The 27890-nt window shown below is 42.3% G+C and overlaps 3 protein-coding genes across 3 annotated transcripts; all 3 read left to right on the forward strand.

Annotated features, from left to right (window-relative positions):
- Positions 1-3663: 3663 nt before the first annotated feature.
- tmem244 (transmembrane protein 244) lies at positions 3664-7042 on the forward strand. The gene is made up of 6 exons (XM_068754020.1): positions 3664-3756; positions 5931-6016; positions 6105-6181; positions 6400-6525; positions 6730-6774; positions 6945-7042. The coding sequence occupies exons 1-6, from the start codon at positions 3664-3666 to the stop codon at positions 7040-7042; spliced, it is 525 nt and encodes a 174-aa protein (XP_068610121.1).
- Positions 7043-8181: 1139 nt separating this feature from the next.
- On the forward strand, positions 8182-11205 carry LOC137909599 (inactive peptidyl-prolyl cis-trans isomerase FKBP6-like). Its single transcript, XM_068754063.1, has 9 exons — positions 8182-8244; positions 8899-9016; positions 9117-9206; positions 9309-9511; positions 9673-9792; positions 9914-10111; positions 10737-10846; positions 11028-11116; positions 11201-11205. The coding sequence occupies exons 1-9, from the start codon at positions 8182-8184 to the stop codon at positions 11203-11205; spliced, it is 996 nt and encodes a 331-aa protein (XP_068610164.1).
- A 2335-nt stretch (positions 11206-13540) lies between these two features.
- Positions 13541-27415, forward strand: arhgap18 (Rho GTPase activating protein 18). Its single transcript, XM_068753795.1, has 19 exons — positions 13541-13827; positions 19323-19578; positions 20065-20203; positions 20555-20637; positions 20798-20950; positions 21757-21811; positions 22469-22471; positions 22628-22743; positions 23324-23395; positions 23512-23605; positions 23921-24012; positions 24194-24274; positions 24392-24551; positions 24644-24726; positions 24806-25012; positions 25107-25241; positions 25739-25863; positions 25984-26039; positions 26158-27415. Exons 1-19 carry the CDS (start codon positions 13691-13693, stop codon positions 26247-26249), a joined length of 2139 nt encoding a protein of 712 aa, XP_068609896.1. The 5' UTR covers positions 13541-13690; the 3' UTR covers positions 26250-27415.
- The last annotated feature ends 475 nt before the right edge of the window (positions 27416-27890 follow it).

Consider the following 27890-nt stretch of genomic DNA (forward strand, 5'->3'; position numbering starts at 1 on the left):
AACATCAGGGAGAGCGGATGACCTCTTTAAGAAGGCCATATAGGTGAGGATTGTGCTCTTGGCATGTTGGAGGTGGGCCAGGGGACCAGACAGGTTCCCTGAGTGGCGGAATGCTCACCATTCCACAGCGGCGCTTCTGCACCGGCATTAATATCGCCGGAGGAACAGTGACAGGCTGCCGTGTGTCCCGGTCAACCGTGTGTCATGACCCAGAATCAGGACAAACACGTGCTGCTGCTCAAGTTCCAACTGGGACCATTCACGATAGACACACTGAGTGTGTGTGTACAACATCCTCCACGCGCTGCAGGAAGCTCTGCCTGGAGTGTGGGCCACTATCCCACAGGATGAGGTAGCACCCCTAAGAGGAGGAGGAGGAGGAGGGGGATTACCACTGCTGATGGGGGGGGGGGACACTCTGCTTGTGCATGTCTGAGATGTTAGACTTGCGATATTGATGGTGTTTAAGGTTTTGGTGTGGTTTTTGCTACTAATTAAAGATAAGCATTGCAGAAGAAAGCTTTTATTGTCATTGTGCATTCGACTCGGCGGAATTCCATTTTCACCCTACTTCTATGGGCCCCTCGAAACATGCATGCATTTATATTTACAGCCAGTTGCCCTTACCCTATATGGGCCCTCCACCTCAGCAGTGCCCTGGAGGAAGATCAGTCCACACTCCGCACTTTTATCTGGGCCCGGGACCTGAACCAGTGACCCTCCGGTTCCCAACCCGCTCTGCCACCGCTGCCTTCAACATAAAAAAGAACAAAACACGAGTTCTTATTTAGAATTTGACTCAAACCATAAGAGTAAATGTGCAGAACACAGCATTGCCTTTTTACATTTCTTGGTTGTGCATAGAAAAGGGGGGGTGGAGAGCAAAAACGTTGCAGATGTTGGCATGCTTGTCATTTCCTGTGTTTATACTGGAACTGATTCAATGAAAAATACACCAGGCTTTCTGAACAGTGAGCTTGACATGTGTGTGTGTGTGAGCAAGAGAGAGAGCATGTTTGGTTCATAGGGCTGAGATAAAGTTAGCGAGCACTGAAACACCCTCATACAGTTGTGGAAACATCTGGAGCCTGTAAAGATCGTAAAAACACAAAACCCATGCCGGCTGTAAAACTCTTGGTGGAGATCCATGCCGGAGTCGGACCCCGGTTGTATTTACATTCCACCAGACATCGAAATGAAAACAGAGACGGGGGCAGGGAGAACCAGAACCAGGGGGAGATGGAGGTGTGGAGAGAGCGGAAAAACGAAGCCTAACATTGTTAACCGTTACAGTTCTTGTTTACAAGACCACTTGGAATTATGGGATTAAAAAAAAAAAATGCTTTGACTTCTTGTTTTATAGCCTTATTATTATTAGCAGCTGTGGACGGGAGTCGCCGGTGAAATAACTGAAGGGAAATAGCAACAGAGAAGAGATGGAATTTGGAAAAGAGAGAAGGAGACGAAAAGCTGGAAATAGAAATGAGTTGGAAATAAGAGAAGACATAAGAGGAATTCATCATTTGATAAGAGAATACAGAGTGGAAGGGAAAGCCGAGGCCAGCAGATGACATGCGAGGGCGAGGGACGTGTGTCAGCCTTCAAATATCGGGGAAAGACGTCTCCACGCCGAAGCAGCGATTCAGATTGGTAACGCTCACACGGTGAAAACGCTCCACTCAATCCTGTTTCTCAGATCAGGTGTAAGGACTGCTAATAGGCTTCAGTCTTGTGTCCAAATGTACTAAATTTATAAGTAAATAAGAAGAAACAAAAAGGAAAGGGAATACATGTTGGAAAAATAATTCAACCCAAACCTATTTTTGAGAGAATAATGACTCCTTTTAAGCCTGTCTTTGAGGTTATTGAGGCTCTATTGTTTATGCATAGCAAGAATACACATAATTTTTCTTTTGAAAATTTAATTTGACATTTCCATGGCAACAATCTTGCACTGGACATGACCTAATAAGCGGGTACAATGTGCTTTCCAGAATATTTCAAAGCAGAATCTCTTTTTCGTCACTCATATTAACATATATTTTGTCTTCACTGGCAGCACTTTTACACCTTTCATGACAGGTGTGCGTGAGTTTGTGTGTGTGTGTGTGGGGGGGGGGGTTATCATCTCCTGATGCTATGACATAATGTGTTAATTAGTGAGCTTTGGAGTTGGTGGCAGACATCTCTTTATTACTTTTACACGCTTTCCCCTTTCCTTTTCCTCATATTTATTGTTCTTATCACTCTCGGAAAATTCTTTTATTCCTTTCATTTCAGGTGATGAAGATGCACGTACCTTCATTTCTGTGGTGAAACACACACACACAATTCCCTGCTCCCCATCACTATGGTTACCATGATGCATGTTACCGTGGCAGCCGAGTCAACCCCGCACACACACACACAGCTGCACGTGCGTGTGTTTTACCAAGCCTCACATTCGGATGACGCATGCTGTGACGTTGAGGGTTTCTTTAGCTTTGTGCGGGGGGGGGGGGAGAGGATGTTGTCGTCATTCCTCCACAACAGTGTCTCGTTTCTTCGTTATCTTTAAATGAGCAGATGATGGATGAGCAGACCCTCCAAATGGGATTTATATTCATTTGAAAGGTTAAAATGCAATAAATCACACAGCAATAAGATTTATGGCAGCCTTATCAGAACGACAGAAGCATAAGTGTTGAATCAAGCCCAACTTATCTCCAGTCCATGTGGTTTTTGTCATGGCTTGTTCTCTTGTTAGCTCTTGACTGGAGGATTGAGTCGTTGCTGCCGGTGAGGCGACACTCCCACCAAGTGTTCATGATAAAAACTGCCAGGCCGTTTTTAACTGTCGCGTTAAAGAACCCACTAAAAAATTTGAATAAAATGATTAGATTTTTTTTTTTTAAGTCAGCACTGAAACGTTTTGTCCACAGAATGTTAGAGAATGGCTTAAATTGCAGATTAAAATACGCCACATCTTATTCTTGATGGAGTTTTGTCCAAAACCCAAAGCTGTGTAGTTAATAAACCAGAAAACCAGCTAATGTTTGCCTGAAAAGAGACTTAAACTGTAAACACTGAACTTTATTAGCTCATGATTAAGAGTTGGAGGAGGTTACATGACTCGTCCGTCTCCATGTTTGTTTGCATGTGTTGGGTGTTTAATTATTATGATTATTTTATCAAAATTATAAAATAGTGATCAAGCATTTTTGTCAATCACTTTGTAGAGGTGGGTCTTGGTTTTCTGGATTTACCGTCAGATCAGGAATTTACATTCAGGATTATTTTTCACTGTGAGAAAGACCGGAGGGAGGAAGAGGAGGTAACAAAGTAAGGAGAAGAAAGCAAGACAAACGTAATGGGTGGAAAGATTGGACAAAAGTAAAGATTTTTAAAAAGAGATGAATCCACAGTAAAATAAAATAAATAATATAATGTGGCTCAATTATGTCCAAATATAAATGTGTGCATTTATACCAAAACCAGGCAGCCTTCTTCTAGGTTATCTTCAGTATACGCTGTGCACCTTTATCCCTTTTGGGATTGACTCAGACTTCTTAGTAATAATCCCATTTCTCTTAATCCAGCCCTCCCTCTCCACTTCCCGACATGCTCTCTCTCACACACACACGCATGTAGCCTAGATCCTCTCGCTCAGACCAGCAGCCATTCATGTTGTTGGACTACTGCTGTCGGTGTTGTGGATTCACACTCATAAAACGCCATGGACACTTCTCGCTCAAGACTACGCCCAGTGATACCTGGGTAAGGGCACTGGATGGGGTGGGAGTGTGTGTGTATGTGTGTGTGTGGGGGGGGGGGGGGGGGGGGGCAGAGCTGGTCTCGAGCTCGATCAGTGAGTCTGATCTGAGCGGGCGGCCCACTGATATCAAGGGTTTCCAAGATGTGATCTTTATGCAGGATTTAAATGTTTGTCCAATTCAATTATTATTTGATTACTTGATCTGCAATTTTATTGTCAAAGTTAGCAACATTACAATTACGTGATGTTCATTGATTCCTGTTATCCTCATGATTGCTGTGTATTTGAGTGGTGTGAGGTCTATGTCCTAATTTCACAGCCTAATTTCTGTTACTGTGCGTTTTTATCAGACCATCAGGGTTGAATTTAAGACCTGAGAGCTGCTTTCTAAATCACTTTTCTGAAAAGTCTAGTCTGGAGGTGACAAAGAAACCAAGGTTTTTAGCTGTCTCTGAAGGCATTAGCAAAAGCCCAGCCTCTCTCCTGCTCTCAGATGCCTCCACCTATCTGAGGCTGAGAATGAGGTAAGCCATGACAATGTGACATGTGGGTTTTATTACAAATATTCATGTGTTTATTTACATGTAAATCTTCCAGGCGTAGCTCCTGTTCATAGAACTCTATTTTTATTTCACCACTTTCTGCTGTTTCAACATCAAGATTAACATTAAAATGAAGATTAAGATAAATATTAACAATAACATAAAGTGAGATTATATTTTCCATTAAAGTTTGCTAACTAGCATTAAATGTAAAATACATAGATATTTATGCTTATGGAAATGTTATTTTTGCAGATAGTATTTAGATAGATAAACTAATGTGTCAGCATCCTCTATTCTATGGGCTGTGAAAGATGTTATAGCAATCCCTCACTGTTGGGTTGCAACTTTAAAATATCACCAGAGCAATACTGGAACCCTTTGAGCGATAACACAAAGTGATATTCCTTTTATTCTAACCTCTCAAAGCCTAGAATAAACTTGTTTTCTTCATTTTATATTACTACATTGTTTTATTATTGAGTTTGGAAGACATCCTCTTGGAAGATAGATAGATAGATAGATAGATAGATAGATAGATAGATAGATAGATAGATAGATAGATAGATAGACAGACAGACAGACAGACAGACTGCATCATTGCAGAGGTTTGACTTCCATTCCATTAAGGTATAATGCAATGGCCCGTCGCCGGCAGACCTGACAGTTACTCGTGTAAATACTCACGCCGGTGTTTGACAACCTAAAACAGAGAGCTGTTGTATCTCTTTCATCTACCGCCGTATTGCAGCTCACGACCTCCAAACGCTACAATTAATCATACATGAAAGGAAGCTAAAGCAGCGTCTGCGAGAGGTCGATGTCTACCCCAGGGCAGCTGTGGCTAGTAGCTTCAGCATCACCAAGTATGGAGTGAATGAATAATGCACAATGTAAAGCGTCTTTGTCCAGAAAAGTGCTATATAAAACCAACGCATTAATATAGAACCCGGAGAAGCAGAACTAGAATCCTTATGTTAGTAAATTATCTGGTCAGATTCAGTTCACTGACGGAAGGTTTGCGTGTCCTGTGGTGTCATACTGTCTTTGTCTCTCATGAGGAGGTGTTTTTGTTTTGTTTTGTTCTGGTATTACTCAAAAAAGCCGTGAAGGAATGTTATTTGTTTTGGAGGAGGCGGAGCATTCCATTTAGGTGCTGATCCAGATTGTCATCTCTTGTAAAAGAGAGCTTGGATCTCAATGGGACAAACCTGTTTGAATTCAACATAAATAAAAATAACGTAATTGCCAATAACATTGCCAGATAGCGGCAACATTTTAGCTCACAGCCCCAAAAAAAATCAAAAATGACTGCACTGAGAAAAAAATAAGGCGGCCTTCTCCGGCTTCCTGCCACCACCAAAAACATGCAAATTAGGCAAATTGGTTACACTAAATTGGCCATTGGTGTGAATGATTTTCTGCCTGCGCGTGGCCCTGCATGGCGGCTTGTCCAGGGTGTACCTCGCATCTCACCCCTTGACTGCTGGGTTTGGCTCCAGCATTATATACCATACTGTATATTTATATACAGTATATTACCCAATATCAATAATTATAATAATATAAATCTGTAATCTGTTGCTTTCAATAACCCAGCAGGTATGACATCGGTGTCTCTCCCCTCCCCTCAGGTTGTCCTGCAGAATCTGCTGATGTGCTTGGTGTGCTTCTACTCCCTGTACTACATCGTGGTCAGCGTCTGCATCGGCCTGCTCAGGTACTCACACAGACACTCGGGATTACTGCGGCTGACGAGGACTCTCCCCGTTGGTGAACAAGCTGATCGCCCTCTGGTGTGTTTCCAGGGCTCATGAGATCAACAGCCTGTTGACTCCGTTTGATTACACAACACAAGCGTCATGGCAGAACCCCAAATACCTGGGTGAGAATGCAGCCGTGCACATTTATTAAAGTAACTTTGCATATGATTAATGCTACCTAATACAGTTTAAAAAAAAATATATATATATATAGGAATTACAATTAAACAGTATATTATGGATTATAATGTTACTTTTACATGATCGGTCAAGAACTTGTCTTCTATTGCAGTTGCAGCAGGTTTACTTTCAGTACATGTTGCTTTGTCTCTTCTTCCAGTCGGTGTAATATCAACAGAAGTGACCTACATTCTGGGTGGGCTGGTGTTTGCCTGGATTGTGGAGGAGTGGGTTTGGGATTACGCAATAACTGTCACACTGCTGCATATCGTGATGACTGTAGCAGGTACACACACACACACACACACACACACAAGTGGATCAATAGAGAGGAACAGCTGATTGGATTGGAAACCTAGTTACATAACAGGCCATTGTCCAAAGATGTGTGGGTGCACGCACACACACACACACACACACACACACATCCTGTGCAGTGATTTCGGTCAACAGGTAGTTTTTATCCCTTAAACTTTCTTTGTTTTTGCAGTGATGTCAGACTTCCCTTCAGACAAGCACTGGTGGATAGCTCTGGGTAAGGCGCCCACACTCTCTTCACTCGTCCACATCCTTTATCTGGCCCGAGCCATTACTCTTGCCTGCTCACTGAGCCCTTCAGATTCAGGCCTTTTAAGGACAATTGTTGCTCTCCGACTGGTGTGATCGATCTGTTTTGCTTCTTCTTCATTCCTCCCCTCTCTGCAGGTTCCGGTCTGGTGATGATGATATTTGGAGGACAGCTACTGGCCTATAAATATTTTAGAAGCAACTTTGTTTATCCAGCTGAACTGCAGAACTTCTAATGATCTCAACAAGGAAAGCGTTTAACCGGCTACTGGTTATTGGTCTTGATAAATGTCTGTGATGTAAAGGATTGTATTGTTAGAGTCATGGTAACTGCAGGGTATCAGTCAAAAACATTTTTATATCATTGATAGTTGTACAACAGATTTGCTGATTAGCTAACATCCTAAAACTGATGCGATTTTGTCGATTTTAAGAGTGTTTTTAATATATTCTGTACAGTTTGAATGTTATTTTCTATTTTTTCTTTACAAACACATTCAAAATGAAAGCTAAGAGAGGTGGTGGTCTATATTTCTCACATAGCAGAGTGTGCAATGCTACTCTAATAAAGAAAATGATCTTCTTAGACAGCAAGAAGAAAGTGGATATTTGTTATTTCCTTACAAACCTGCATCCTTTAGAGCTTCATGATGAGCGATGATCAATATTATTAATGCATAATAATTTTATTACTGGACCTACTGGACCTTTTCATTAAATACTGTCAGCAGAAGAATTGATTGCGTGTGTCTGTGTGTGTGATTAGATTTACATCAGCCAGTGTGATTATTTGTGAGAAAAGTCGGGCCTCCTCGGAGAGCCTCGAAGCGGCGATATGGAGCTTGGCAATGATATTTGTTTTACTCTTTTCATTCATTCATCCTCTCATCGTGTAGTATAGCTCAACTCTCATGTATTTTTAAAAACATTTACTGCCCACATCACACCTCGTATAAAAACTCTTTGAAAAAGTCAAAACACTTAAGTTATGCATGATCCCATCTATTCTTCCTGGAATTGGCGAAAAACATCAAAACTTCACTTTATGACATTGTATAATCAATAAGTGAAAGTAATTCACCTTTTCATAAATAATCTACTATCAGGGGTTATTGCTTCATTATTATTGCATTTATATTTATATTTATATTATATTGGGATAAGCATATCAACGGAACAGCGCTGACCTCAGGTCAGTCTCGTTTGTTCACGCCCGTCACGTGACCTTGAGTTTAACTCAGCGCCCAAACTACGCAAGCGGCTGTTGTCGCTAGCAATTAAGATACCCGCCTGTGTTAATACGGTAAAGTGGAGTTTATCAGCGGTAACATACACCGACCAAACACCGACCAAACACCGGCCAAACACCGACGAAATGCCGGGAAACGGACTGGAACACAGCATCCGGAGGCTGATGATAAACGAGCAGCCTGGCACGGTAGGTTCACTGTTCGGCTAAGCTAACTAGCTAAGCTAGTTGGCCCGGCTAGCTAAGCTAGCATGCTGGCTGATAAATAAAAATAAGATAAATCAAAATAACTAAGTGATAATTGTTCTGAATGCTCTTTGGTGTTTTTAAAGGGAATATATTTTCGTTCAGAGATCGCTGTTCTGATTAAATTAAATTTATAAACTAATTAATGAGTCTTAACAGTCAGCAGGAAATGTTTGCTATTAGTCTGCAGTCAAAGGGTACACTGTGGTTATAAAAAAAACATTTAGAGAAGATATTTTATGATCATCAACAATTTATTCCTTGTATTTCAAGCTTTACCTGACTGACCTGCAAAGAAAATTTATTTTCACCAAGAAGATTAAGTATTTAAATAACTAGAAAAGATGAATAAAGACAACTGTGATGTGCAAGGCCATTAATAGGTCATGAGTAAGAAAGGCATAGTTCCACCTCACACACAGGTGTCTGTAAAATTCAGAATTAACATCTGTGCATGAATTTCAAATTGAATTTTTTAAATTATATTTCATGAAGATTTGGTTCATAGCATTTTAAAATTAATTTGGGATGTAATACAGAATTAATTTATTGTTGTAATATTGTGAATTTATTTCAACACACTTTTTTTTTCTCCAGACTCCGTTCCACTATCTCCGCGAGCATATGGAGGATTTGTTGGGAGATGGAGGGATCCTGAAACAAGTCATCAAACCAGGAGAGGGTCCACCTGTTCCCCAGAATGCTTCAGTATTGAGTATTTACAGCTGCAGTTTTCCTCTAAAACCTCTTGACCCTATTATTTGTCACATTTTATTTGGTTAAAACCTCCCTCTCTTTCGTCTGTCTTCCTTGAGTGCGCTACTCTGGTTTCTTGGAACATTCTCCGGATCCTTTTGAAACAACCAGGAACTTCAAGTACCCACAGATGATGAAGTTAGGCCGAGGTCGGTGATGCGCCTGTGAACATATAAAGATTGTGACATTCAGGAGCACCCCCCCCCCCCCCGACAGAAAGGTCTCTGTTTTTGAAACCATCATTTCCACAGATGTGACTTTGGCTGGCCTTGAAATGGGTCTGTTGACCATGAGGAAGGACGAGTTCTCCCGGTTCCTGTTCCAGCCCCAGTATGCGTACGGTGAGCTGGGTTGTCCTCCGCTCATCCCTGCTGCCGCCGTGATTCTGTATGACGTTCAGGTCGTCGACTTTTTCTACACGGGTCAGATGGATGACTTCGTCTCACTCAGTCTGGTAGGGAGACTTCACGGGATCGACATCTTAATGTAATGTGAATAATAGATGTATTTATAGCCCGCACTCTTCTTTATAATGTAAAAAAAGAAACCCCAATAGATGCTTTCCGTTTTCTTAGTCGCTTCCTCCGTGGTGCATTTGACCTCATCTCTCCACAGGAGGAGCAGATTGCAGCTCCCGTGTCCACGCTTCTTCAAGTCGTCGGCACCGTACGCAGTCTAGGCAACCGATGCTTCAGCCAGCGGCGTTACGACAATGCCAAAGATCGCTATAAACAGGTGAATAGTGAACTGTTAAATTGTTTTTTTTACGTTCCATTTTAGTATCTAGTGAGGTTCCACGTTAATGTGCTTGTCAAGGAGGTCCAAAATGTGATGCGATTCCATGTCTGGCCATCAGGCGGCGAAGCTGCTGAAAAACAGGGAAAGAAACGGCGACGCAGAGATGGAGAAGATCACAGCAGCGCTTCTTCCTCTCTTTCTAAACCTCTCTATCACCGAGCTACGTCTGGACTCCCCAAGCAAAGCTCTGAAATATGGCAAAAACGCCTTGGAGATCGAATCTACCAACACGAAGGCTCTGTTCCGCTGCGGACAGGTGAGGAAGGGCCAAACCCTGGGATAAAAATAATCGTTCATCTTGAAGGTTTGTGCAGAGTCCAAATTAAGCAAAAACTATTTACCAAATACAGGTTAAAATCTGTGTCGGCAAATAAAATCTACAGTGAAAGGTCAAACACCCTCATGATCTTTGAATTTAACTTTTCTGAATATATTAGAATCACTAAATTAAAGGGAAGAAGCGGCATATCTTAAAATATGTGAAATGCTCCATTTAAACACCAGGACACTCGGTTCAGTCAGAATGCATACATCCACCAACACCTTCTAATTCAGTTGAACCCCAATCTAAATTCTAATTTCAATAAAAAATGGTTATTATAGAGTGTAGCTAAAAGTCGTGAGGATGGCTCGAGGGTTCGTCCACAGCTCAAACACCGAATGCACAGAATTCAAAGAAACTTTCCACTTGCTCTTTCAGTGTCCCTACCGCGTTCCATGTCATTCCAGGTGTACTTATTTATATATTTTAGGCACAGTTGAACTTGGACAATCACTCTGCTGTTATTCCGAGAGTCACAAATGGCCCTTGGTTTCGACGAGCAGGTATTCCTCCACCTCAAACATCTTTTTTGCTGCTTCTACCCACGCGCCCGTCTCAGGCGTATCTGGAGCTGCGCGAGTACAAGAGCGCCATGGATTGCCTGACGGCTGCTCAAGCAAAGAAGCCTTTTGACAGCGACATCAACAACCTGCTGAGAGAAGCGGCAATGTAAGGCCAAGCATTGCTGTCACATTCAGAAAGAGTTAAAGCGAGTTAGACCGGTAGCTTCAACATCCCTGAGCCTAATGCATCTTTATTAGAGTTTTCAATGTGTTGTTTGATGTAGTGTTTCATGTGCTGTTAAAGAAACCAGGCTACGGAACCCTGAAGATGATTAATCTTGTTTCAGATGTCATAAATGCAACCTGGACAGAGAGAAAGACATGTGCTCCAAGATGTTCAGAGACCTGAGGGACAAGTGGAACCGCGAGCAAACGGGTAACGATGCTCATGAAGAACTCACGATGAACATTAGTATGGCCTGTGATGGAGTGTCAGTAAAGTCATGTTTGTGTGTTACAGGGTGAAGAGGAGATCTTCTCTCCAGTGCTGCAGATTCTCAACAATTTAAATCAAAGTAGAATTAATCTCCTATAACGTAATTAATTTGCCTCATCAGAAATGTTGTTTATCTGGGCTCAATATTTGAATTTGTGTTCTATTTTTTTTCCACCTTTTTTAAAATTACATTTCACATTTACAGCATAAGGCTGGAAAAAGCTTTTCTGGAATAAATTAGTTGTTGTATTGTTCTGTTAAGCTGTTCTGTTTCTAAGTGATTTTGTGTGGAATATATGTCAGATTACTGCTCATTTTTGTGGTATAAAAATAAATATAAGTTGTTTTCATGCTATGTTGAACTTCTTGTCTGTACAATATATTTTTTGTTTGTATTGATTCAGTGTGAAATAAAATAAATGACCTCCAGTTACACACAGAGTGTTTCTCAGTGTAATTTGCTAAAATCAAGTGTGGACATTAAAACTTTTTAATCAATTGAATTTAATTTTGTGCCATAGCATGACGGCAGATAACATGTTTTAAGATTTAGTTACACAATATAGAAACACAAAGGCTGTGTATAGACATGTAAAGTAATGGAGAGTGTTAAGAGCTTGGAGAATAATTGTATAAAAGGGTAAATTAATGAACCGTGTCCTTGAACTGTTAGATATCATTTAATCAGTGAAGCCAACATAAACAAGGGGAGACTTGGGCTGAACTAGATGTAAGGTTTTCTTTATAATATAATTAAAAATTGTCCAACATTTTTAGTCTAATATGAATAAAACTAATTATCAGGATCCAAATGTCATTTTTCAGATTTCTCATAGTAAACAACCATTGATCTTCTGCTCCACACCATGTGATAGTTTGAGGCTGGATGTATTGATAGGAGGAAAGAGAGGAGGGTGTGGATCAGAAGTGGACGGGAGCAGATGGAGGAGAGGCATGCTGATTGACCTCCTTTGGTTAATCCTCTTGCTAACATGTTTCAGCACCGTCTCCGACACACAGCCAGGAGGTCATGGTCTGGTTAAGGCGGCTCGACTGGACGCAGACAAAACGATGGTCTCCAGAATTATCTGCTACCTTCAGCTCAGGTGAGGACTCGAGTAGCAGAAGAACATCTAGTGTGTGATGCTGCACTCTGCTTTTGAGGGTTTTATTTTATTTATGTATTTGCTCCACCTTTAGGTGCCCAAATATTACTGTTGTAACTTGTAACTAACTGCTGTGGCTGATTTAAAGGCGCTCTTGAGTTTTTTCGAAATAAGAGGTACATCTAAATGTATGTAGCTGTTTTGAGAATTTCGACATGATCTTTATGACCTGAAATTGTTCTTTGCATTTATTAATATAATATCTATTGAAACATAGCTGCATAGATGTCTTATGGCCCCACGATGAGCTGGCGTCTCATCCGCAGTCGCCTCTTGTCCATAGTCAGCTGGGATAGGCTCCAGCAGACCCGTGACCCACAAGGTGGATAAACGGACGTCAACGTCTACAAGAAGGATGGATGGATTAAAGCTGCTGCTATAAAAACCAGCGGACACTGAAAGAGAAAATGAAGACAGTTGGGCTAAAATGAGACGTGTAGAACAGGAACCCTAAATTCTGATTTGGCAACAAAAAACCTGCAGTTCTGCAGCAAATGTGTAACTAATTTAAATAATATTCTGCTCCAACCATAACCTGAAAAGCGGCAAAAATGTATTAAAACATTGAATACATAAAAAAACGATAAGTCTTGCCTGGTCCAGCTTAGTCATTTTTTATAAGACGTGTACATTTGTCGTACTTTTATTCATTAACCCACAGACGTCTTATGCCTGTTGAGGTGTACATGAAAGCATTACTTCTTGCTTGTTGCGGAACATTTTGCCTTTCATTTGTCCGTCACTGAAAGTCTTTTGAAAAAGAAATTAGCATTTTTGTTTTGTTTTCGTGTCATTGTGTTTTCTGTGATTAATTTAAGTTGATCATTGAAAGTTATTATGGAACAAAAACATCTGGCATACACTTCCCAATTCCTCTTAAAGCCATAAATAGATTGAATGTGATATATAAAGAGTTTATGTTAAATTCCTGATGTGTGACAGCATCTTAAAGTCCGTCTAGACATTTGATTAAATAAACGATTTGTGTGAAAAGTTATAGAAAAGTTTTTGATTGATTTTTTGAATAGCCTTCTTCAAAACCGGAAGCCGGTCAGTTCGCTCTAGAAGCAGAAGAGGGCGCTAGACCACACGAAAAGTCACGCAGTGTTTACGACCAATCCCTCGTCTGCTTTGTATCTGATGTCCCGCCCCTGACCTGCCGCTCCTCTCAAACACACGCCAGTCGACCAGAGGGAGTTCGGTGCCAGAATGAGTTTGGCTAAAGAACACCTCAACGATGGAGAGGTAGGCCGAATGATAGTTCGATATATATGTAAATGATAGATCGACCACCTATCGGATAATGAGCGGATGCGTAAAAGACTGAGAGAAGAAAAGGAGGAGAAACATGAGTCGGCAGCAGCAGCAGCAGTCCCAGGGAGTGGTTTTAACGGGTTACCACAGCAACGCGGAACTGTTGCCGAAAAGTGGACCGGGTTCTAAGGTCTGTCCGGCAGCCCCGGACTCAGACCCCGCTGCGCCCAGGTGGGACACATCAGTGTGTGTGTGTGTGTGTGTGTGTGTGTGTGTGTGTGTGTGTGAGAGGCGGAGCAAAGGTCACTGTCATATTGTTTTCCTCATTATGGACTGGAGACGTGTGTGTGTGCGTGTGTGTGTGCGTGTGTGTGTGTGTGTGTGTGTGTGTGTGTGTGTGAATGAAACTAACATCCTGTACTAAGTTAGCTGAAGGATGCCCAAACCCAACTGGAGTCTGGTTAATCGATCCCAGAGAGCCTGATAGTATTATTTCCAGCATGGGGCTGACCTCTCTCAGTCTTAGATTCTGTTTTTCCATTTAATCTAATCACCAGATCTGCAGGTTCACCTTGACTTTGTTTTCTAACCTTCAAAGGCTAGAAGTTGCCTATCAGACCTTTATATGCAAACTTAAATCAAAGATTACATTGTTCCATAAAAATAAATTGTCTGGTCTGTAATCTACAAATTATCTGATAATTATAATTTAGTTAACTTCATCCTCCTCTCTGTGTTTAACATTGTAAAATGTTCAGCAACACGAGCAGGTTAAAGGTGATCTTTATTTCCATCATGAATAAAATTTCTGCAATCAATCGTTTAGTCTATATGAGTGTCCGAACGCTAACGTGAAGCTGTCATCATCACTAATACTTCAAATGAGCATCGAGCCAAAACTAAAATACAACACAGCATGTGGAAATATAAAATGAGCTAAGACCTGCCAATGATCAGCTTCTTTTACTCTTCAAAGAAACATAAAATGCTTGCGCTGAATCGATCAATAAAGCGATTGGCAGGTTTTTGTGAACTGCTTAGAAGAGCTCTTGATCCTCGGTTGCTCCATTCATTCTTATACTGATACCCTGCGTGTCAGCTTCTGCTATTGTGAGTGAGTGGCCATCACACTGAACGGGAACCAGCTGCACAATAAACTAAAAAACAAAAGAAATATATATATATATAACAGAGTGGGCCTGTTTATTCTTGCTGCCTGTGCGTGTCTGTGTGTGTACATGCACTCTATGCGTGTGTGTGTGTGTGTTTTTCCAGATGGCTTGTCCAGCTAGATAGAAAAGAAACCAGCATCACATTACAGCCTGCCTTTGTCTCTCACCTCCCACAGCAGCGTGTGTGTGTGTGCGTGTGTGTCCCTAGTCAGGAAATTAGAGACACAGACAGACAGACAGACATTTTCTGGCCTTGTCCCAGCGGTGGACATCTGACCTACGGAGCCTTCGGTCACTGTCCTTTGGGGAGTAGCACATCATGTGAATTCTGGTCATCCCGATAGAAAGAGAATTGATCTTTTGTTGTATTTTCCTGTGATGTAGAGGAACCACAGCTTCACAGCGTTGCTGCACCGGGTAAGAAAAGTATCCGATGGACAGAGATAGTTTCGATTAATTCACCGTGTCGTGCAGCAGCAACACGATGCTGCACAGACAATCTGCGGACAGGCTGTGAAAGATTACAGGACGTCCGACATGCATGAGGAGCGTGCCGCCCTGCAATGTCATTTGGATTCAGTTAACACATTTACAGATGAGCGGGACTGGCGGTACTTCCATATATGAGCAGAGGAGTAACCAGACACACTGGAAAGAAGGATACAATCCAGAGAAACACACAGAAAGACAGAGACACAACCAGACGGGGACGAGGAAGACGAACTGAACGGATCACACAGCGTGGCTTCGTCAAGAGTAAAATAAGACGATCCGTTCAACCAGCCTGTCCGTGCTAAGAGGGGGAACAGAGATGGCCTGTTTCCCACAGAGGGCAGCTGGCACCTGTTGATGCGAACACACACACACACACACACACACACACACGGAGTCTGGGCTGCGATAGAACACTGGCGACCGACACAATGATGAAATGTGAAAGAATGCGAGTATCCCTCTAGCGCTGGCAAAATGGAATCTCTGTCCTTCCGTCTCAACAGCTGCCATTCAGTCAGAAAGTCAATGCGTGTCTTCATAAGACATTTCTGTAAAATGTCGTCCTAATACCACAATTTGAAAATATGTACAGTATTGCTTATAATGAGTGGTTTTCAAATGCGATGGATTTAAAATAATTATCAATATCAAATAGCTATAAATGAGCTTGTTCTCTATATTAGGGCTATGCAGTGTACATCAGTTAATGTACAATAAACATTCTGGTGATGCTGATGTTAACTATACTTGTGTGCAGTATTTTATATTTACGCTACTTTGGAGTGAAATGGTCTCAGTTTGGTGAGGGCTTTGCGGCTGACGGCTTCCTTCCAGACTCACTCGGATCATGTGCGTTCCGTTCAGTTCCCTTCCTCCTATCGTGACTCATTCAAACCAACGGCGCTTGATCCGGCTCTTTTTTGGGGTTATAATGTTTCACACTAGTCCTGTTTGCTCCTCGCAGTGTGGGACTTACATTTACAACACACACACACACACACACACACACGCTCCTCATTCGTCTGTAGTTCCAAGCAGGCGATGAGTGAATAAAGTACAATCACACTGTCGCGTTTTAAAGGTCAACAATGAAAGTTGAGAGAGCGAGTGTGTTTGTTTTATTCTCAAGGGCGGCCTGACTGACCTTTACGATTGCGTGTAAAGAAATGTTATATAAAATGTACTGAATAGCTTTTAACCTTTGTCTGCGTAAGACACAGAAAAAGTCCAGCATTGTTGGAGGAAGGCTACGTGTCGTGTTTCTGCGATTCACAAGTCTATGTGCGGTCGACAGCAATCGCGCTGAGGCTGCCGTTTAATATTTAACTTGGTTGTAAATATGTTTTCTGCAACTACGAGTCCATACTTAAATGGAAAATGAAGTGTGAGTGTCTCGTCCAATCACATGTCTCCTGGTTTAGTGCGCAATCAGCCTCGCAAGAGACAGATTTTGATTAACACCAGTTATAAAATTACACACGGCAGCATCATCACAATGGCAATGAATATGCTGCTTTTTAGCACAATGCTCAACTGTAATAGCAATTAATAGTAAATGCTAATTAGCACATAAGACATCAGCTTTACAGGCGTCTTTCCAGAGCCACTGTTGAAATAGGGTTGGACATAATTATACTACATGAAACGTTGAGGGATCCATCAAGTGATCTCAAGACTTCTTCAGGGGAGTTGTATGTTTGTGAGCCAAATTGTAGTTCATTTAGTTTGCAGCACACAAGTGTCAGAACTACAGACGTCAGCTTCGTGATGGATTTAGATTGGATTACCAGAGTCGTCAACATTCATCCATTACAGGCTGTAAATGTCTGTTTTTATAGCAGTTCATTATAAATTCTGGACATTCTGACGTTGTTCTTAACCATATACTAAACAACTGTAAAATCTGTGTGAATTCATAATTGGTAACCGAGTGTCAGACCTAACTTCGTACGCAGGGAAAATGTACATTTAACTACTAACTGCATGAGACCAAGGTGTGTGTGTGTGTGTGTGTGTGTGTGTGTGTTTGGTAATCTGTGATTTATGGTTGAGTCAAACCATCGTTCATGCTGTAGCTCTGAATGAAGGCAAATGATTAACTCGTGTTGTGATTTGATACATTATCCCATCACAACACCCAGAGAGTTTTCCATTCCTCGCAGCCGCTCGCATTTAATGAATCGACGAGTACGAATCAGGATGTAAGCAGCTACGGTTGGGTTTGTGGAGACCAAGAGGTGTGGGCGGCATGTTTTATTGCACGGGACCCACTGAGAGGAAGCAGGTGGTGTTATGAGGAGGAGAAGGGTATTAAAGGAAAGCAGGGATTAAACACAAAGTAGCAAGCAGAAAGGAAGAAACGCCATCTCTACGGTGAGGGATCGGAAGAGGGGAAGTAGACGAGGAGCAGAGGAGGAGTGAGATGAAAAGAGAACACTGGAAGGAAGGAGGTCGACTGTGTGTTTATAAGTACCAGTGGTAAACACAATAGGTGTGTGTGTGTGTGGCAGGAGGTCTGCCATGGTATGCGACTCAGCAGGGACCCTCAGAGTAATGCTGGACTGATAATCCTAAATTAATTAATACAGAACAGCATGGATCAATTTAATGCTGTTCAATCGTAACAGTTTGTTTAGATTAATTTGTACTGTTGGAAGAGGATCGCTGGCTTTCGCGTTTGCACGATCTTGAACTGCGTTCTTGTTTTGGCTTATTTACTAAGCCACCAGGAGGACGTTTAATTATACTTGCAGAGACTTGAAGGTTGCTCTGACCTCACAGTAACTGCTGACACTTCCGGTTTCGCATGTAACTGTGAGGAAAGCTCAGCTGTTCACCACAAACCTTTGTGCTTGGATAGGCGAGACCAGCCCGATGGTTGACGTGTGCGGCCTTTAAGCTGGATCCAGCTCATCTCTGTAGCTTGATGTGGAACACAGAAGGCGTGTCGGATAATGGAACTTCCTCTTCCTCCTACAGCAAAGGGGGCCTTCGGTTGGATTCAACAGAGTGAAACATGAGACTTGTGTCTTTACCTCTGCTAATGAGGTTCGCTATTAGCACCCATTTTTCTGTTTGTTGTGCGTTTTCCAGAGGGGGAACCCCCGTCGAGCCCGTTTCTTCTTCCAGAGGCTTGAACCCTGACAGGAAGAGCCCTTACATGAGAAAAGTATTATAGTGTTTGTAGAATTATACACTCTTCCCTTCCAGTCGCCTTATCACTTACCAACACCTCTTTATTTTTTTATGTTTTTTGCTGGAACATCTACAGCTCCGTTCCCTGGGCGAATGCTTGTTAGCGCTAGCAGCAGCAGGGTTCCCTTATTTGGTGCCGTGCAGTCATGTGTTTGTGATTTGTGTGCATATTTGTGGAGGGCCATAGAGAATGGATGAGTCAGAAGGATGTTAAAGGCCGATGCTGCAAACATGAACGCTGCGACGGCTCTAAGCTATTACTGAGGCTGATGTTTTCCACATGTGAGGTTCAAATCCTTTAGAAAGCGTCAGACATTCTGTTTTTTGTGTCTAAAATCGCGGCACTTTAAAGCCGACACGATTCCGCCGCGGCCGAGCAAACTGGGAGTGTCTGTGCGAGTGATAAATATGACCGTGCACACTTCTGGCTGCAACCATGAGATAACCTGCGTGAGGTCATCCTGCTTTTGAAGGCGGGTAGTATTCTGACGGTAGAGGAGGCTGGTGAGGTCGCCGTGTGAGAGCTGCTATTCTTAGTCTCGGCTGGAATCCTCGTCAGATGACGGGGAGGGAACTCGACACACTCGTTAGAGTGACCGGCTGACCCCTCTGGCTCGTCCACCGTATCCGCTGCAAGAGGAAGGAAGGAAGCAAAGCAAAACACCACCATTTATTTACCGGTATATGGTGTTTAATAATGTACGCAGTGCGACGGTGCAAAACGCAAGTGAAACTGTCGTTTCACTCCAGGCCTGGTGAGCAACACTTTCAGATCAAGCCGAGTTTTGTCAGGGTGGGTCACGCGAGATATGTTAGAAAAAATATGCACCGGTGGTATCTGTCACTTTGATCTGTTTATTCCAGCCGCAGAGCAGGCCAGTACACCGTTCAGCAGAACCTGACTCATGAAGACAGACATGGGCCTTCCAGCACGAGCGGTACAAAAAGCACAAGCACTGACCCATCCTCACTACCCAACCCCAGCGTCACCACGTGCCCCAAGTCTCAGCCCTCCTCCAGCCCCAGGACCGGCTCCAGCCCCAGGCACAGCCCCAGGCACAGCCCCAGGCACAGCCCCAGGTCCAGACCGCGGCCCACGTGTCAGCGCTGCAACTCCCAGGTAGGCTGGGAATGAGGTCATATGCTGCTGATAGTACCTTCCTCCTGAGGTGAGTCATCCATCTCGTGCAGCAGGCAGAGTCTGATTACAATGGCGTGTGACGCCGTTTGCTCAGCTGCTCGTTCAATCTCAGGCTTTTTAAGATGACAAGGTTAAATGAGCAACCGGCCAAAATGGAGACCGATGGAATAAAATACAAATGTGAATGTGTGTGTGTGTGTGTGTGTGTGTGTGTGTGTGTGTGTGCACGCACAGCCATATTTTACTTCAGTCTTGTTCAGACTGTTTGATATTGTTATTTATTTATTTTCCTACAAGATATCTTGCCTGTAGGAGTTTTTTTTTGTCTTTTTTTTTTACTTGATCAACAACAACAAAAAATAGTTGAGGAAGAATCAAGATATGAAAGATAAAGGGGAAGTTTAATTGACATGATACAACATGCTGATGTGTGTGTGTGTGTGTGTGTGTGTGTGTGCCTCACAGGATTCTCTGGATGAACTGGAGATGGACGACTACTGGACAGAGGTGGAGAATATCACTCGCTCGGGAGGAGGAGAAGGGAGGGGAGAAGTCGGAGGAGAAGGAGAAGTACAGGAGGAGGAGCAGCAGAAAATTCCAGAGGGTAGGACACAATGTTTTTGCTGTTTTACATCTCTGGTTCAGGATGAGAACGGAAGCTATCCTCTAACCGCATCACTATTTCATTTATCTTTAGTGAACTACAATGATGCTGAGAGGTTGTTTCTCAAAGTTAATACTAGATGTTTATCAAAATAACACCTTCCGTCTCCTCCCGTTAGAGGAAACTGTTTCCATTCCTATATTCCTATAAATGGCTGTAAACGGAAGCCCTTATTTTCATCCATACCAGCCTCCATCACCGTGAATCACAGCCCGCTGATTGTAACATACCATCTTGGGAGCCTAATAAAAAAGTAAAACAAATGTCCGTCATGTTCCCTTTCTCTTTCAGAAGGTGAGCAGGAGGAGGCGTGGCTTACAGAGGCGGGGCTAGCACGGCTTTTTGATGATTCACTGGCAGCTGACCTGGATCAGGTATCTGGAGTCTGTCTCTCATTTAAACTGTCAGACTTGTGTCATTGTGTATCTGGTACATATCTGCAGGTCACAAGTGTATGATAAACGGCATGTCGTGCATTGAGCTCGTGTTGGAATGCGTTATTGGATATAGTCTTATTGTTTGTTATGCTGACAGGAAGAAGAAAACGTGGTGTTCCTGTCAACGCTGACCAGAACTCAGGCAGCAGCTGTAGAACGTCGCGTGACATCACTACAGCAGACGTTACTACGGCGACGTAACCGCCAGCATGTTCCCGATGTCAGGGATATATTCAGACCTCCTGAAAAGGTTGAGTGATGCACACAAGCACAAACATTCTGTTTTTTTCAGCATGGAAGCACAAAGTACTGGGAATTATAAGAAAGGCTTGATTTTTTACCGTTGCTAGATATAATCTATAGTTTTACTTTTGCACCGTATATTAGAGGCTGCGAGTTCAGGATTCTCTCTTCCGATCCGCAGATCCTAGGTCAGAGTCTGTTCCTGAGGCAGCTACATCCCCTTGCAAAATCATATATGACATGATTTCTATTTTATGCATACAAAAACTGTAATTTTGGTTTGGTTTGTCATCGCCATACGGCAGGCAAACTGCAGAGACCCCAGGAGGAGCTAGCGAGCTTGCAGCCTCCCCTTGCTCGGTGTAGCCTTTATGCTAAGCAGCTTTATACTTAATCTATTTTGTTGTTATCAGAGTGAACTGTCAGCAAGAAGTCACGTCAGAAAGGAATGATTCATTTTATCTTCCTTCTTTGGCAGCGTGACTATTCTGCACACCAGTTGAAGAATAACTTTTTAGCTCAAGGGAAGTGCTATTTTGCAATTTCCTAGTAATTATGATCCATGTCATCATTTTCTTAACCAGTTACGGAACCGTAACCAGTCGGCAAAATGTTTGATTTACGTTTAAATCCAGTGCTATAAAGTTCATTTCCTTCAAAACCCCAGGCAGTCTAGATTCACAGTCATTGTACGGAAAATGTGCTTTATGTTTATGTAGCAAAGAAACACTCAGTTTAGTCACTAATTAACAGACAGATGATGCGTCACGTATAAAATGTAACCATTTTGTGTTTGGGCTCCTCACCCTGCAGCAGAACAGTCAACTGGAAGAGGGAAGTAAGAATGGACAAAAAGATGCAGCTTCAGGTGAGACGCGCGAGTCCCGATGGAGACGGACAAACCGAGGCCCAAAAGTCCGGGATGTTGCCAGACACGAGGCTCTGCTGGACCCCGTTTTAATACATACTGCTTTTGAACGCTGCCTGTATTAAATGTGCTATACAATACCAAACACACTGTAACAGCCGCTGAAACGGAAACACAATTCCTTTCTTGGAGCAAAGGTAACTAATTAGCTCATGTTCCAGTAGGGTAACGGTCACGTTGCCTCCGGGACTGGTTATTCCAGTATTTTCACAGCACTTAATTTGAAATGAACCCAATATTTTTTTGTGTTTAGAACCCAGAGCATGGAGCCGCCGCCACGCAACCATATAAATGCATTTCTTTAGCTATACTAGCTAGCTTGTTTTAGCATCAGAATAAAATCATAGGCTCTATTTAAAATCTTCATTCATTATAATTCTATCCTGATTATTAGCTTTATTTGCATTGCTTTGAATTGTGCATTAGGAAAAAAAAAATTACATACAAGGTCTTCTATATCCTCCTGAGACCCAGCCAGTTAGCATGTCCTCTGTAGTGGACATTTGTCCATTACAGAGGACATGCTAACTGGCTGGGTGGATCTCAGGAGGATATTGTGTACCGCTGCAACGTCAGTCAATCAAGTTTTACAGGTAGCAGGTTTCTCTGGTGTCCTTTAAGCTGCAACCAATTTATCACTGAGCAAATAAAACTTACTCGCCCATCTCCGTGTGTACACAACTACACTTTACTCACACCTCTACGGCTCGTGCGGCCGTATCTTTTCATTTCTCTCTTTTCGTTATATCTCAACAGAAGCCGAGACGGAGCTGAATGTTGAAGTGGCTTTTTCAGAGCAGGCGCTCACTTACAGGGACAACTGTCCCTGGTTAAAGGTCACAAACCCGAACCCCCCTGATGACAAGCTACCGGTGAGTCACACATACCTGTCTACACGGGCTCTGTAAATTCACTCCCTCATTCCATCTTTCTTTAAATTGAATACACTGACCCCATGTTCAGCCTTTGTGATTATTTATTGTCGGTCTTCAAACCGATCCAGTGCATTCTTGCTGTAATCACTGTTGTGTGTCAGGCTAGTCATTTTTAATGGGTTATCTTTTTAACGCTTTTGTCTTGTTTCAATAAAACACACATAATAAAACTTTAATTCACATAATATGAAGTACTTATTTTTCAACCTAAACTTTCAAGTTTTTGCTCCGTTTAGTGGAAAAGCATGGCTACTGCTCCTGTTTAAATTGCTTCAATTCTTAAGTTGTAGATTATTCAGGTTGATTAAGGTGCTTTAGAATATAATCTGTCTACCTATAGTTCAGTTTTGGAGCTGTTTGAAGGCTGGCTTTTAGTGCCATCTGGTGGTTGACGATGATATAACACCTGTCAGAGGTCATTGAAGATCATGTATCACTTACTAATTAAATTCATATTGTACTGTCAACATGCATCATTTGCACGTATGATGCATGTTGTGTGTTTTTTCTCCTCTAGAACTTTAAGCTGCTCCGAGATAAAACAGGTCAAACCAGAATAGGAGATCTGTCTGCTCTGGATATGAAAAAGGTAACGTGCTCTTGAGACAAGATCAGGATGCTTCATGTTTGTACATGTAATGATTATCTAGCTGATGGGTTATCATGTGAAAAATTCCCCCCCCCCCCCCCCCCCCCCCCAATCAGGTGTTGAGACTGGTGCTTGTAGAGTCGGCTGCTCTCTTTGATACTGCTGGGATTGACCTTAAGCCTCATAAACCTGTCAAAGTTAAGACTAAAGGTACATGCACACACACACATACACACGCACACACACACATATCTTAAAGAGGCCAGATTGTTGAACAAGCCTGAAACTATAAATGTAAACATTCAAATAAGCGTAGAGATCATGTTTTCTGCCACTGCTGAAAACACACTGATGTAACCACTCATCAGTCTCAGATGCCCTTTAAAATTGTTTTAGCTCCTATTTTTGTCATGTTTGCTGGCTTTTTTTTCAACCCCTTAGTTTTTTTTCTTTATTTTATGTGCTTTACAGTTTGCTCATAATAAAGATGTGCTTGTCTTTCCCATGTTGTTTGTGTTTGTGCAGAAAGCGGCCTATTCGGTGTTCCTCTTGCCACTGTGTTGGAACAGGACCAGCGACGGGCTCCCGGGGCCAAAGTGCCATTCGTACTGCAGAGGGTGAGACATTAACTGTTCAGAAAGTCAATGTGTTGTAGAATGTTCATTGTAAAGTCACGTTTAAACTAGCTCATATTGCTCTGATGCTGCACTGCGATTATTATTACCAGCACGTCTACCTCAACAGTAATTTCCACCTGTTTTTATATAACCTTGATCTCTCTTTCTGTCATATTCCTAGCTCATCTGCCACATTGAGGAGGAGGGAGGATTAGACACTGAAGGGCTGCTGCGGATCCCTGGAGCGGCCACTAGAGTAAAGGTCAGTGAACGCACCGCCAGCCAATGGAAGGCTTTCTACGAAGGTCAGACGTGGCCTTTAAGCACATACAGCTGTGAAGGAATCTTACCTGTGTGTGAATCTGTGTTTGAAATTCAGGCGTTGTGCCAGGAGCTCGAATCCTCTTTCTATGACGGGATGTTTCCATGGCAACAGTTGAAACGGCACGACGCCGCCAGCCTTTTGAAGCTGTTCATTAGGGAGTTGCCCCATCCATTACTAACTGTGGAGTACCTCAATGCATTTATTGCTGTCGACAGTATGTCCACTGTCTATTCATGAAGTGTTCAGCCCAATCGCAGAACTTTACCGCCGCGTCAAGTAAAAAGAATTGCATGTTTGTGTTTACAGAGTTCCCCACGAAGAAGCAACAGCTGCAGGCTTTAAACCTGCTGGTCCTTTTGCTACCCGAGGCCAATCGGGATACTTTGAAGGTAGACGCATTCTCAGATTGAAATAAATGATGATAATCCCTGCTGTTTCTGTATTATAATTATTAGTTTGCTTCTCCAGGCACTGGTGGAGTTTTTCCAGAGTGTGATTGACCATCAGGCCAAGAATAAAATGACCCTGAACAACGTCTCGGTTATCATGGCGCCCAACATCTTCATGTTCAAGGGCTTCCGCTCCAAAGTGACGGAACAGCAGGAACGCTTCATGGCAGCTGGCACGGCCAATATCGTCAGGCTGCTGATCAGATACCAAAATCTGCTGTGGACAGTAAGCATCCAATCACATCTGTAAACTGAACGAGCGGACTGTTATTGTTGGTGCATTGAAGCAATCGAACCTCCTCTGTTGTTTCTGTCTCCAGATTCCCAAGTTCATTGTGACCCAGGTCAGACAACAAAACATGGAAAGTCAGCGCAAGCAACACAAAGAGAGAGCGATGAGAAAGCTGCTGAAGAAGATTACCACCGACAAACCGCCAGACAAAGCGGTCGCAGAGGTAGCAGTCACTCATTCTGTGGCGCCGCATATTCATGGGAAAAGTAGTGCTGCTAATGCTTTATGATATAATACGATAAGATAATGTGTTGTTTAAGAGCTGGCAGGTTTAGCTTTTTTTAGTTTACAGTTCCACAAATCAACCGCTTCATATTTCGGTTCAAGAAAATATAAATAAACCAACAAACTCTTTTGCAAGCAAGCTACTAATACATATTACTGAAAGCTCACAGAAGTACCTCTGGAGAGTACTGTTCCACTGGCTAATGTAGTGCTGAATGAATAACTGCAGTGAAGCTTGTCCTGCAGCTAAGACTGTTTGGAGTTTATTAAACAGAAGAGCAGGAATTTACCCAAATCCACATTCTTGTTGTCCGACGTCCTCATCTCCTGTTTGTGTTTATGAACAACGACAACACTGTTTTGGTCCTCATTATCATAATGAGTTCATGGCTTTGTGACTGACTTGATGCTTTCTCCCTCCCGGTTTGTCTCCAGCAGGACAATTCACAGGGATTTATTCGAGTCCAGGCTCCCCAGTTCAGGAAAGTGTCCATGGCGGTTCAGCTTACAGAGGAGTTACAGGCTGCTGACGTGCTGTCGCGCTTCTTCAGCCAGGACAAGTAATGTGTACACTTATAGCACCTCCTACAAATATACACAGCCAGTATCCGGCTGAGTGTTGGCTCATCATCAACTGTCTTTTTCTATCGCTCTCGTGCTTTGTCTCTCTGTCCACATAGCTCGGAGACGGAGAAAAGAGAAGAGCTGTGTCTCTATGAGATCGGTGGAAACATCAGTGAGTCCTGTTGAAATCGAATTCCTTGCTGTGTTTGTGTCCAGTGACGCAGCTACCAGGCTAAAAGGTATTTAAATTACATCAGTGTTTATCTTCCATCTCCTTTTCATGTTCACAGAAGAGAGATGTCTGGATAGGGAGACGTACATGAAAGACCTCATCCAGCTGAACCCTGCTGCAGAGTGGGTCATTAAGGCCGTACAGAGATAACCCTGCTCGATGTCGGACCCATCTGCATTTTCACCACTGTGTGTGCTTCACCGAGAAGAAATGGAACCTGTTTTAGTTGGTTCTCCACCAACCATTTTGGTCACCGCTGTTTGCGTGGGTCCTGTTAGCCCTGAAAACTGCCAAAAATACAAGTGGTACAAAGGCAGTTTCAAAATGTCTGAGATTGTTTTGGTGACATCGGTGTGGAATATTTGTCCAGACTTGCTTTTTTTTTTTTTTTCATTTTCTTTTAGGTTTCCAATTTTTCCAACCCTACTTCACGCTTCTTGTTGTAAATTTGGGCCTCAGGTATCACTAGCCTAAAGTGTCAGATGGTTTGGTTTGAAGCACACTGCTATGTTGTCTGTTGTGAAAATATTTTTATTTTCCTCCCAGTTTGTCCCAGTACTCTATCCACATTATAATTGTTGATATTGTGTGATGTTTTAAGTATTATTGTTATAAACAGTGATTAACTGCCACTAATCCCTGGAGCGTTTTGCTGAAATAATGACGTTTCAAGCAATAACATTTCTAATTTATGCAATTTATTCAACATTTCATTTTAACCGATATGGCTTTGACTTTGTGGCTCTTACAGTGAAAAGGCTGCGTGGGTTAAACTGTGTTATATGTGAGGGGTTCCTTCTGCGACACCCCTTAATGCTGCAACTTACCATTTCATTGTCACCAAAAACTCACCGGGACATGCATTAATGCCTGTTTTTATGGCACCTTATTATTGCTGTGCATCACAACTCCATAAACTACTGGCAGATGTTTGTTTGTTCATCCAGTGTATAAATGTGAACAGACACATTTGAACTTTTTACGTGAATGTTTAGCAGCTTGAGACTAAGCTCACGTGGAATTCATCAAGACAATGGCCTTTCAGCTTTTGTACCAAAGACTTTATTAATGATTTCAAATTCATTGTAAAAAAAATGGACTCTTCTTCAAAGATACTCCAACATGAGTTAAAAATGTACGAGGACACTGATACTTTTAGCTTTTGTTTTCATTTTTCTCCTGTACTCTTCACTGTGGATGGGCTGATGTCTTATGAATGCCACTGAAAAGACCACTAAATCAGTCTGTAAATAAACATCCACTTATTGATTACCACACAAACTGCTTTGAGTGTGTATGTATGCAAAGACCTGATTTTGTGAGACTATATGAATATTCTTCCAGTCTGATGATCTCAAATTAAACAATGGTTGTATACCCGGGTCCGTTATGGCAGAAATGGTGTCCGACTAGAAGGTTGATTTGCCTCTGATGGGACACGCCGAAAGAGGAGGAGGAGGAAGAAGAAACATAATGTATGCTTTTTTTATTCATAACCAAATCTAGAACACCAGATACAGTAAATTAATTATGACCTGTCAGCCTCCCAAACCTCAAACTGATGCCATTTTGTGTCTGCAGTCCTTTTGCAGCAATGATCCCTAGATTTGTTACAACATATGCTCATACCAAGCCTGATGTTTTAAAAAACACCATTTTCTCTCAACTTTAATTTTTTTTAATATATATATGAAGTTACAAAGTAGCACATTTGTTGCATACATTAATGCATTGATAATCGATATATTTGTATTTACCTAAATGATTAGCGTTGTGAGTCTGTTCCCAGCG

The sequence above is a fragment of the Brachionichthys hirsutus genome, chromosome 20 (assembly GCF_040956055.1).
Source record: "Brachionichthys hirsutus isolate HB-005 chromosome 20, CSIRO-AGI_Bhir_v1, whole genome shotgun sequence".
In the NCBI taxonomy this organism is placed as follows: Eukaryota; Metazoa; Chordata; class Actinopteri; order Lophiiformes; family Brachionichthyidae; genus Brachionichthys; species Brachionichthys hirsutus.